General features: G+C 37.6%; 1 protein-coding gene across 1 annotated transcript in view; it reads right to left on the bottom strand.

Annotated features, from left to right (window-relative positions):
• The window catches only part of xpr1a (xenotropic and polytropic retrovirus receptor 1a), a 132939-nt gene that overhangs the window by 27132 nt on the left and 92990 nt on the right, over positions 1 to 12817 (bottom strand). Inside the window, exons 4-10 of the mRNA XM_055016386.1 lie at positions 10513 to 10733; positions 10245 to 10394; positions 9684 to 9767; positions 6858 to 6939; positions 6482 to 6669; positions 5990 to 6169; positions 1562 to 1730 (exon numbers count right to left, since the gene is read on the bottom strand). Of these exons, the coding sequence (XP_054872361.1) occupies positions 1562 to 1730; positions 5990 to 6169; positions 6482 to 6669; positions 6858 to 6939; positions 9684 to 9767; positions 10245 to 10394; positions 10513 to 10733 (1074 nt within the window). The remainder of the gene's footprint in view (positions 1 to 1561; positions 1731 to 5989; positions 6170 to 6481; positions 6670 to 6857; positions 6940 to 9683; positions 9768 to 10244; positions 10395 to 10512; positions 10734 to 12817) is intronic.

Below are 12817 nucleotides of genomic sequence, written 5' to 3' on the forward strand. Positions count from 1 at the left end.
TTGAACATTTTTTAGTGGAAAAAAAGAAATGTTAAAAATGTTTCTGAAGAACATTCTCATAAAAATGAAACAAAATCCAGTGAAATTCACTGGATTTTGGTTGATTTTTATGTGAATGTTCTTCAAGACAATTTTAGAAGTTTTACTGATTTATATGGAATCACTTTAGATATTTTTAGGATTTTTTTGGAAGATTTTTAATCACTTTTGGAAAATATTTACAAGAATTTTCTTGCCAAAATTGGGGGATTTTATTTAAAATAAAACTTTTAAGGGAAATTTTTAAGGAATTATTGGAATTTTCTTCCTGGAGGTTTTGCAAATTTTCAGAAATTTAGGGAATTTTTTTGATGAATTTTGGGATTTTTTTCCAGACAAGGAAACAATATTTTTTGGTGCCCGTAAATGAGGACAACAGGAGGGTTAAAAATACTGTAAATATTCTATTAAAAAAAGTAAATATGTGTTAAAAAATGATGTTTTAGGTGGATTTTAATTCAGTAAACTTGATAAAAGACCAAATTATTGTTTGTAAAAACACAGATTTTTGATGTGGACAGTACACACAGTTTTGATCTGTGGAAATGAATATTTTCTTCTGTTATTTTATTAAATATTATTTGTAATGTAACAAGTATAAAATAGCAGTTTTACAAACTATTTAGAATTCCTTAATATGCATAATTCTTCTTTCAAATTTTACAGGAAATATCTGTTAAATAATTCTTTATTATTACTATTTTATTTTTTACCAGATTTTACAGCAAAACCGTGTAATCTTACATTCAAACATTGTAAAAAAAAAGTCCAACTAATTACTGTTTGTAAATTTAAAAAAAAAGATATAGATTAAAAAACTATTTTCCATTTTGCACTCTTCAATGCACACACACACACACACACACACACACACACACACACACACACACACACACACACACACACACACACACACACACATATATGGAAAATGTAAATTAATATTTTTTTCGTAATTTACTACTTATCTGTAATTCAACAAAACAGGGCAAATTTGTAAAATAATAGTAGAGATTACAGTTACAATCTGTTTAAAAAAGCTTTTTTTAAGGCATATTTCACTCTCCAAAAAATTTTTTTTGGCAGTAAAATCTACACAAACGGGCTTTTGTTGTTTTTGGCACTTAAAACTTTCCTTAACGTGTCTCTTCTATGTACATCTGCCTGAGTTATAGTAGTTTCCTTGAGAGCTCCTACATGTTTCCTTAATGTTTTTCATCAACCCTCTCTGATTTTTCATACAGTTGATGTTTTCTACATGTACACAGAGATATCAGAGTATAAATTTCCAATAAAAGAAAAAATAACATGCATCGATGCTGTTCAGGACAACAAATACTGTTGAAATGTGTCAACGTTCACTGCCAACACACAAAATAATGTTTCTTCTTCAGTTATGTTGAGGGAAATGGTTCATCTAGAGAGAATTCAACTTTTCTCTCCATGTTTTTTGAGATTTTTTCAGGTTTCAGATTTAAAAACAGCCATGAAGTTTAAAGTAAAGGCGTGGCGATCAGCTCACCTTTGAATTTGGGCAGCAGGCCTTTGCTGTTGCTCCACTGCAGCTCGAAGATGTAGAAGCAGACGAGATACTCGAGGTCCATCAGAACCACCACCAGAGAGTTGAGCTGATCGGCCAACCAGAAGTCTGCGAACTCGACCCGGTGGAACGGAGCCGTGAAAACTCGGAACTGGAGGTGAAAAGAGGAAATAATTGGGTTTAAACCTCCTGTTGTCTTCACTTATGGGCACCAAAAAAATATTGTTTCTTTGTCTGAAAAAAATCCAAAAATTCAGCAAAAATATTCCCCCAGCTTTGATGCCTTCAGTGAGAATCTACAATGTAAACAGTCCTGAAAATAAAGAAAAACCATTAAATGAGAAGGTGAGTCCACACTTTTGACTGGTAGTGTACAGATTCTTTATTCAAATAACAGGAATTAACAGTAAAAGAATTATATTTTAGCTGATTTTAATAGAGTACAAAAGAAGCAATTTTGATGTCAAATGCAAAATAAAATGAATACTGTCAAGTTGTTGCTTCAGCAGAAGAACAAACATCTATTAATGATGTGCAGCAGGACGAGGTGAAGCCTTCAGACTCCTCATCAACTCTCTGCAGGACTCTAATGAGCCACGCTTTGTTTGTTTGTGTAACCATCGCTGTTCATCCAGCAGCTCGGCATGTTTCTATCCTTCTATGTTATCCTGGATCTGGCAGCAGCTCACCAGGTTTTAGTAGAACCGTCCAACCTGCTGCTCTCTTTCCATTTCCCCCCTCAGGCCACATGTGACATTCAGGAACAAACCACAAACTCTCCCTCCGCTGCAAATGTCAACCCACATTGATCTTTTTTTTGGTTGTTTTTACACATTTCAGCTCATTACTCGTTTCTCTTAACCTGCCAGTCAAAGTCGGTATTGATTGGCTCAAATCCGTCTCAAGGCTGAAGCTGCTTTTCATTTCTGGAGCAAACAGCAGAAATCAGGTGATCGACTGCAGTTTGGTCTCTAATGAAACCTTCAGATTCGTGTTTGTCATCAGAGGAAGTTCAGGACATATAACACTGATGCACTGCACTGTAAGATAAATAGAATAAAATAAATAAAATCCTTTCAAAGAGGTGAAATCTGGCAGCAAGGGAGACAGAAAATAAAATATCACATTCAAAAACTTAAAAAATAGTGAAAATACCAAACATCTGTGAAATATTGGTAATTTTCTGCATCCAGCGAAATTCGCTGGATTTTGGTACATTTTTTTTGTGAATGTTCTTAAAGAAAATATTACAAGTTTGACTGATATATATGTAATCCCGTTTGAAAATATTTACAAGAATTTTCTTGCCAAATTTGGGGGATTTTTTCTTAAATAAAAATTTTAAGGGAAACTTTTAAGGAATTATTGGAATTTTCTTCCTGAATGTTTTGCAAATTTTCAGAAATTTGGGGAATTTTTTTGCTGAATTTTTGGATTTTTCTCAGACAAGGAAACTATATTTTTTGGTGCCAGTAAATGAAGACAACAGGAGGGTTAATAATCATTAATCAGTTTATTCCAACGGACTGAGATGTGTGAGAATCATGAAGAAAGACTCATATCTGCTGTAACTGTGCAGGTTGCTGTGATCGCAGGGAACCAATTAAGGCGGAAGATGATTATGGAGGATGGAGGGGAGATGCGACAGAAAGGACCGGAGAACGAGGAGGGGGTCGGGTTCTGCAGGGAGGAGGAGGAGGAGGAGGATGAAGATGGAGGAGGAACATCAGCATACTGATGGATCTATAGCAGTAATGATTGCAGAGTCACAGCCTCCACCTCCCAGGAGACGAGCTGCATTCTATTATCCTCAACCCCCTGAACTCCACACACACACACACGTATACACACACACACACACATGTATACACACACACACACACACACACACCCTCTGCAGCTCAGACAAAGAACAGAGGAACAGGAGGGTTTTGTAAACATGAGACTTGAGATAGAAATCTGAATGTACCTGCATTCATTGTGAGATACAGACACACACACATTGTACACACACACACACACACACACACACAAACACACACACTCAGCGTGCACACAAAACGACAGCAGAACACACACTTAACCTCAGATCATTTCCTTTCCTCTGTCTCTATTTCTAATTTTATCTGTCGTGTCACAAATAGCTGTTAGTCCCTTAAACTTGCTTTCACTTGTATCACAATCAGAATACAAAAATAAATCAAAATTAAACTGTAAAACAAAATTATCTTCAAAATTGTTTCTTTTAATTCTACAGATTTATTCACAATATTAGTAAAACTACAACAAAACTGTGAATTTACATGTCTAATGTAAAATAACATTAAAAAATGAGATCTATTAAAGAGAGTTTTGTATAAAATTACATGCACAAATTCATATTATACTTAAAATGATGTAAAATTAGCGGCTTATTGTTCTATTTATAATCATAAATATGTTTTAATAATGAAAGTTTGACATTTTCAAGTGTAAATCTATTAATTTTACAAGAGGACACAGAGTTTTAACAATAAAAACCTGTAAGATGTGCAAGATTTTTACATTAAGTGATATGTAAAAACTCATAATCTAATATTCACAGTTTAGTTTTTGTTTATTAATGGAGGTTTGGTATTTTTATATATAGGTCAGAATACTTTAAGATTAAAGACCTGCCACTTGTACAGGATATTTACATAAAATGACTTATAAAAACCCATTTGACCTCAAACTACTGGTTTATTGCTTTAAATTGAATCTTAAATACTGGTTTAATAATGGGGGTTTGACATTTTTTCAAAGGTAAATCCATTCAGTTTATAGGCGAGCATACATTTTTAACACTAAAGGTCTGTCACATGTTGATTTTTATGTTAAATTACATTTAAAAACTCATACTACACTTGACTTGATCTAGATTTTCTAGGTTTTCTAACAGTATTGGACATTTTTCTCAGTATTTCAGCATATAATTCTATCATAAATCCACCTCACGGCTGCCTCGCTGATGATAAATATCAGGATTCAGACTCCACGGTGGAGGTGGTTGTTGAGTTTGGAAATGGAAACACATGGATGGTGGAAGGAGAAAGACATTTGAAATGTGTGACCAGAGAAGACTAAACCAGCAGTCTACTTCCAGTGAGTCATTCCAGGCGTATATCAAACATGGATGAAGCATTCTAGTATGAAAAATAAAGCGCCATATAGATGCATTCTGTCTAACAGCCAGCAGGGGGCGACTCCTCTGGTTGAAAAGTCAGGATGTATAGAAGTCTAGGAGAAAATGACCTGACTTCTCTCTTTATTTGTTACCTCAGTGAACATTTTCCTGCTAAGTTTACGGTTTCCATCACTAGTTTAAAGACTATTTAAATACATAATGATGTTTATTTTGTAAATAATGGTCGAATTTAGAGTAAAATAGACGATGAAGCAGAATGAAGCTGACAAATTGCAAATGTATGGGAGCAACTTTTTTCCATCTTTTTATAAGTGGTTTTATTATATTTATTATATTTATTTATTTATTATATTTGGTTCCCCTACACGCTTTAATAAGGAAAGTTAATTGAGAGGTTTTTAGATGGTTGCAGTCTCCAACTTCACCACTAGATGCCACTAAATCCTGCTCACTGGACCTTTAATACACTACAGACTGGGGAATATGCTGCATATTTGATCAATCCATTGTTGTTTTTGTTCCTTAAAGTTATTTTCTACATTTTGGTGTGTCATCTTGCGTAGTCTCCTCAGGCTTGATACCTTCACTTTAAAAAGACCAACGGCAGCCAAATTCCAAACTCAAGGTTTTAAAATGATCGTCTACAAACGGATGGGTGATGTATAATAACAATTCATTGTTGTTTTTGTCCCTTAAAGTTATTTTTGTCGTTATTTATGACTCTTTTACTGTATCAGTTTGCTTGTTTTTGTAGTTATTCCCGAATTAGACCGACTTCTTGCTTGTTACGTTCGGTTCAATTTGACCAGTGACTGACAAATTCTGTCAAGAAGGCTATGTCCGTTGTTCAGTATCAGTTTCTGTTTCAGTAATCACTCAGTGCAGTACTACAGGTTGCTATTTTTGCAGTGTTGGAGCAGAGTGGTACAAAGCTCGAGTTGCAGCAACCAGCAGAGGGGTGCATTATGACTTAATAGATCCAAACATTGCAAAAGAAGAGCTATTTTAGGGTATGAAGGGATTATTTCCATGGAAAAAAATTCTAAATATGGAACTCTGAGACACAGAGATGAGTTTTTATGGGTTTAATCAATAACCGGAGAGGAAGTTTAACAAACTACACCACAGTCAGACTCATTTTTAGATGTTCTTAGAGAGTTTGATTGCACTGTATGACATTCAAACTAGAGCAACAGATGCATAAAAGAAGCTAAGACAAGAAATACGTAAATGTGTTGACCCACCAGAAGTTTGAGGAGCCAGAAGCGTGATTTGTAGTAGCAGGTCTTGAAGGGGTTGATGAGGAAGAGCAGCATGAAGCCGTACAGGATGAGGGGGTTGATCTGCATGGGGAGGTAGGTGTACTCCGAGTAGAGGCAGGAGAGGATGCTGAGGCACCACAACACGCCCAGGAAACCGGCAATCTGCAGCACACAAGCATTAAAACCAAACTCCTCTGACACATCATCACAATTAACAAGACAACCTGAACAATGCAGCGTACGCTATGTTCTGTTTTGTACTTTCAGGGTGTAAATAAAACCCTGCGGACGGGAATGTGTGATTTCTGCTGAATGCAATCTTAATTTACATGATAATGCACCCTTTGAATATGGATTACCCCCGTGGCTGAACAACCTCATTCGCTCCTGGTGCATATTTAAAAAATCCATCAATCTGAGAGGAAAGTTGGTTCAAGTTTATTTCCTAAAAACTTTCAGCAGTTGAGTTCTCACCTCGAACAGATGTTGGTGTGAGAGGTTGTTTCTCGGGTTGATCTCGAAGATGAGGACGTGGTTCACGCCAGCCTGCCTCCATCCGTACGTGTTGATGCCCAACAGGAAGAGGAACTGGATCAACAGGAAGCCGCCGCGATAGATCCGCACTAGAGGCCACATGTTCTCGTAGCGGATGAAAACGGCACCTGATCAAACACATCACGGTGAATTTTCTGTTTTTTAAAGATTAAATCTGAGGCAGAACAACAACAACAAAAAAAACTTTAATCAGCTTAAATCTGAGACAGTCAACTGAAACTATCTCTCAGCAGCACATTGCAGGAGCTTAAAAGGATATGGAAAACAGGTAAACGCAGGTGTTTATGGGACGTACCGGTGAGAACGAAGGCGATGGCCAGAATGATGAAGAAGCCGCAGTAGAGACCAACACGGAAGGTAGTCCAGGCCAGAGCAGGCTGGAACAGAAGAAAAGAAAACAAAAACAACATGATTAATACTGACAACCAACCACCACAGATGGGAACAAACTAACAAATGCTGTATATGTACACTACCACTCAAAAGTTTTAGAACTCCCCAATTTTTCCATCTTTTTATTGAAATTCAAGTAGTTCAAGTCCAATGAATATCTTGAAGCGGTACGAAGGTAAGCAGTGAACTGCCAAAAGTTAAAAAAAAGGTAAGGTTACCCAAAACTGAAAAATAATGTACATTTCAGAATTATATATAAAAAGGCCTTTTTCAGGGAACAAGAAATGGGTGAACAACTTAAAGCTGTTCTGCAGCAATGGAGGTTGATGAAGCCTTGAAAGTTGGTGCTACCGAATCCTACAGGTGTCCCAGCTTATCTTGATTCCTTAAAACCCCCTCTGTCTACAGAGTGTTGGAACACATCATGGCACCAGACCCTCAACAGCATTATTTGAACAGTATTATACTGCACAAAGTAGTGTGTTGCTAGTGTAAAAGTTTGGAACACGTTTTGGTTTCTAAATTGACTTTTTTTTTTTTTTTTTTTAAAACTTCATTTGTTTATTTGTTTTATGATTTCATTTCAGAGTACAATGAGACATTAACATGCATAATTTCCAATAAAAAATGGAAATATTGGGGTGATTTAAACCTTTTGACCGGTAGTGTACATCTAGTGCAGTTGTGAACAGACGTTTACTTGTAAAGACCATGTATTTTATGTTAGTCTTGAGTTTTCAATGACTCCTATAGTTTTGGTGTGTTTTGGTTCTTTCAAAGATTCATTATGGGTCTTCTGGAAATATGACAAAATCTGCGAGGTCAAGATACAGCAACCTGAATGATGAGTTTTAGCATGGCATGACTTCTTAGCTTCTCATGAGAGATTACCATTGACTACAGCTGCTAACTCCTCTAAAGCAACTTAATTGGGGCCCATTTGATCCACTCATCAGACTCTGGCCCTTAAACCCCCATAGCATCAAACTTATTGTCCAGCATGGTGGTGGCAGTATCATGCTCTGGGGCTTTATATGAAGTAAATGGAATAAGGAAGGAGGAGGATTACCTCCACATTCTTCAGGAGCACCGAAAATCATCACCCAGAAGGCTGATCTTGGACTCAGTTGAATGTTTTAACAAGACAATGAGCCCAAACACACATCAGACATGGTTAAGAAATGGTTAAATCAGGCTGGAGATAAAATTGTAGACTGGTCTCCCCAAACTTAAACCCCATCAAGAACCTGTGGACTCTGATGAAGAAACAAGTCTGAGTCAGAAAGATAACAAGTTTAGCTAATCTGCACCAATTCTGTTGGAAGGAAGGTCAAAGATACAACCAGAAGCTTGTGAACGGCTACCAAAAGTGCCTAGTTGAGGTGAAAATGGCCAAAGGACATTTAACCAAACATCAGAACTGCTGTATGCATATTTTTGACCCAGATGTTTTTTGTCATATTTCCAGAAAACCTATAATAAATCTATAAAAAGCTAATTACATGATTGTTTTTTTGTGACAAAGATGCGTTCGTTTTAAATTCAGAGCTATAGGAGTCATTGGATATAAACAACTGTATGTCCACATATGAGTCACTTGGGCTCCATTTATCCACCTGATTTGCTTCTATACAGGAAATGTAGAGATCATAAATCACAGCCTTTAAGTCTGACATGACAGTAATTAATGTGGTAATAACAGCAGATATAAGGTGGGGGGATAAATGCCACCAGCCTCCAGTATTCCTGTCTGTACAACGATGGAAAGGCACTTATAAAATCAATACTCTGATGGTTTCTTGCTCTTTGTCTCCCACTGCATCCATTTCTCTCATGATGAACCTCTTACCTTTGTTTTTAATCTGTGTTCACCACCAACGACATACGATAATTACAGTTAGATAAATGCATGCTGGGATGTTCTCTGGTGTAGAAGCTAAAACTGCTCTTCCGGAGGTGACTTATGTGACAGAAAAATAAACCTAAACGCTTTTTTTTTTGGCGGATTTTTTGCCATATTGTGGGATTTTGTGGTATATAGGCATTCTTATGTATTTATTATTTTAATTATTTTTGCGGTAAAATAAGCATTTTCTAGACTAAAAAACTGAAAACAATATAAAAATAATAATTTAAACATCTTAAAAGAATATCACATGTAAATAAAACACGTAGCGTAGAGCGCTGGACACTGATTGGCTCAACGATGTCAGCATCAGTCTCCTCTGTCTCCCATGTATCGCAGGATTCAGCGTCTCTCCTTGTCCATTTCACATCGACGTCTGATCGCTGTGCATAGTGTTACCCTGCGGTGTTGTGTTTTTGTGAAATTTATTTCAAGCCCTACGATGCTGATCAAACGTTCTGCTCCTCCTAAGGCTTCTGACACCGAACCCAAGCATCAGAGGAAGATAGTTACTATCGTAGAAAATTAGAAAATTACCCAGGTTTAAGAGTGTAAAAACTGTTAAAGAGCATAGGAAGTGTTTCTAAGAGTGTGGGAAATGTTTGTAAGAGTGTGGGGATGGTTTATAAAGCCTTAAAATAGATATAAATAATAAACTAAATATAAGGTTGCTACTTCGCGTATTTTCATCTATCGCAGGGGGTTCTGGAACTTAACCCCCACGATAGACGAGGGACCGCTGTACTTTGCTGGAGAAGGTATACATTTTGAAAAGTAAAACATGACTGATTGATTTCCAGTGTGATCAGCTGCTCCTCTGACCTGAGCTGCCCCCAGAGGAGGAACTCTCAACCTCTTCATGGCCCTCTGACGGTCGCCTCCTTCCAGCTCCGTGGTCACCAGCGTCTAAACACAAACACAGCAGAGTTGTTGTTGTCTGTTGAGGAGTTTTACATGCATTTTTTTTAATTTTACAGTGTTAGTGTAGAGGGCTGCACAGTGGCGTAGTGGTTAGCACTTTCTCCTTGCAGCTAGAAGGTCCCTGGTTCACGTCCCGGCTTTCCCGGGATCTTTCTGCATGGAGTTTGCATGTTCTCCCTGTGCATGCGTGGGTTCTCTCCGGGTACTCCGGCTTCCTCCCACAGTCCAAAAATATGCTGAGGTTAATTGATTATTCTAAATTGCCCGTAGGTGTGAATGTGTGAGTGCTTGTTTGTCTCTGTATGTAGCCCTGTGACAGACTGGTGACCTGTCTAGGGTGTCCCCTGCCTTCACCTGAGTCAGCTGGGATAGACTCCAGCCCCCCCATGACCCTAGTGAGGATTAAGCGGTGTATAGATAATGGATGGATGGATGGATGTTAGTGTAGATGCAATCGGCCACCTCCGTCTCGGTAATGAGCTGTGTGATCTTCTTGCAGGTGTAGAAAGGCGCCACCTCCACGTGAGCCACCCTCCAGTCGGCACCGCGACAAGTATCCAGGATCTTATCATGTTTCTTCAGGATCTTACGGAAACCCGTGAAGTTCAGGTTCTGTGGAGGACAACACATGTTCAGACAACATCTCTACACCTGACAAACAGACCTTCAGGCCTCCATTTTCTCTGGAGAACTTTAATCAGCGTTGTATGCAGGAGCGTTTGAGAATGACCTGGTAGTTCTGGAGCAGGATGAGGCTGAGGTAGAACTCGCTGAAGGCTAGCTTCAGGTCCTTGATGTTGTGGTGTTTGCAGCGCTCCTCCTGCGACAGGTGGAACATGGTCTTGCGTTTCCGCAGGCCGGGCGGAGCGTTGCTTTCCCGCTGAGCGTCCAGCGACGACTGCAGCTCATTCTGCAGAGTCGCAAACCGCCGCTGGGCTTCGGCGAGCTTTTCTACAGACGGAGAGATGAGGAGATACATTCAAAAGGCTTTCATAAAGAAGTTCTTGAATGCTTTGTTGTTGAGGGAAGCATTTAAATCAAAATCCCTTACATACACACTCAATCTTCACATACTCACATTTGGAAACTGCACATTGTTTACATTACTATTGATAAGTCATATATCATGTAGCATATTTGAGTCCTTTTCTACTACAGATATTTTCTGAATCACAATAACCCCAATTTTTTCAAAAGCATAAAATATGATGCAGGAATTATTAATTAGTTGTATAATTCATTTAGGGTCCCATATTTTACCCCGTTTAATGAAATCAATGAAAATTTCACATCGTAGCAGTTTATCTTTCAATTTTCAGCTCAAACCACCACAAACACGATCAATTTCTCCATGACTGAGGAACTCCTGGTTTTAGTTTTGCTCTAAATGGACTATTTTGGTGTCTGTAGCTTTAAATGCTGCTTTCCCCGCCCCCTTCAGGAAGAAAACTCTCTCTGCATCTGTTATTGACAGCATGGAGGAAAAGAGTCATGAATAAGAGAGTGAAAAGTGGACCTTCTGTTATTTCTAACGTTCTCTTTAAGTGATTTTTTTACAGGTATGTATCTCACAGTGGTGTTGGTTCATTGCGTGGTTAGTTTTTGAAACTACGTTGTGGTTGTAAAATCTGTACTTTCATACTTGTTCTGTTGTCTGACAACAGAAACAGAAAAATACATACATGACAACAGCTTTATTGTGAATTCCTCTGTATTAAAATGCAGCATGTGAGCACAGAGAGCAGGAGAGAAGCTAACAGATGGAAACAGGAGCTGAGTTTCAGTTGAACTGAAGCACAACATGAAAACACAGTAACACATCTGGTCCTTGTTTATCGGTTAAAAATTTCCATCTCTGAATGTCCTTCAGCTTTACAGTTTCCACAGAGTTCTGTCAAAGCTAATGCTACTGTTAGCCACACAACATGCTAACACTAAGGATTTTCCTATTGCTGTTGTGACATTGCCTTAAAAAACAGAAGGAATCCATTGTTAGTTCAGCTGATCAGATGCTGGGAGTGCATGAAAACGCTTGTGTTCACTCTATCTGGCAGCCAACAGCAGAACATTTGTTCCTTTAAAGTCTGAATTCACGAACACCTCTGCTGCTCTCTGTCGACCTAAAGATTGCTTTTGGTTTTTGAATGACAGAAAGCAAAAGGAAGATTACTTTGGAATGTCAGTTATTTTTAATGTATTTCTCTAAAAAAGTTCATGTTTTAGTTTAGCATTTTATTAACCTTCGTGTCGTCCTGCATTTTAAAGTTTGAAAATGTGGAAAAAAATATATATTTTCATAGTGAAACTTCTGATGTCCACATTTTCAACATTTTTGGGAAATCTCTGAACATTTTTTGGTGGAAAAAAAGAAATGTTAAAAATGTTTCTTAAGAACATTCACAAAAAAATAAACCAAAATCCAGCGAATTTCACTGAATTTTAGTTGCTTTTGGTTGGTTCTTAAGAAAATATTAGAAGTTTTACTGATATACATGGAATCACTTTAAATATTTTTAGGATTTTTGGGAAGATTTTTACTCATTTTTTGACAATATTTACAACAATTTTCTTGACAAAATTGGGGAGTTTAAAAAAAATAAAACTTTTAAGGGAAATTTAAGGAATTATTGGAATTTTCTTCCTGAAGGTTTTGCAAATTTTCAGAAATTTGGGGAATTTTTTTGCAGAATTTGGGGATTTTTTTCAGACAAGGAAACAATATTTTTTGGTGCCTGTAAATGAGGACAACAGGAGGGTTAAAGTAGCATTTTCAAAAGCACTAATAAACAGAGTAGATGATTTCTTCATCTCTGCACCACTGATCGGGGACAGCTTTCTATAATGAGCTACAGGAGTCTATACACCTCCTCTGCTCTGCTTAGTTCCAGGAAACATGGAGACTCTCAGGCTGAGCCGACATGTAAATGCTGCTGACTGAGGAACCATTATGTGGGTCAGATGTAGGTTAATACATCCAGAGAAGCTGAACGAGGGATGAGGGGAGGGAGGCACACAGTGAATGGACAGTAACCTCT

Source organism: Amphiprion ocellaris, chromosome 2 (assembly GCF_022539595.1).
Source record: "Amphiprion ocellaris isolate individual 3 ecotype Okinawa chromosome 2, ASM2253959v1, whole genome shotgun sequence".
NCBI classification, from domain to species: domain Eukaryota; kingdom Metazoa; phylum Chordata; class Actinopteri; family Pomacentridae; genus Amphiprion; species Amphiprion ocellaris.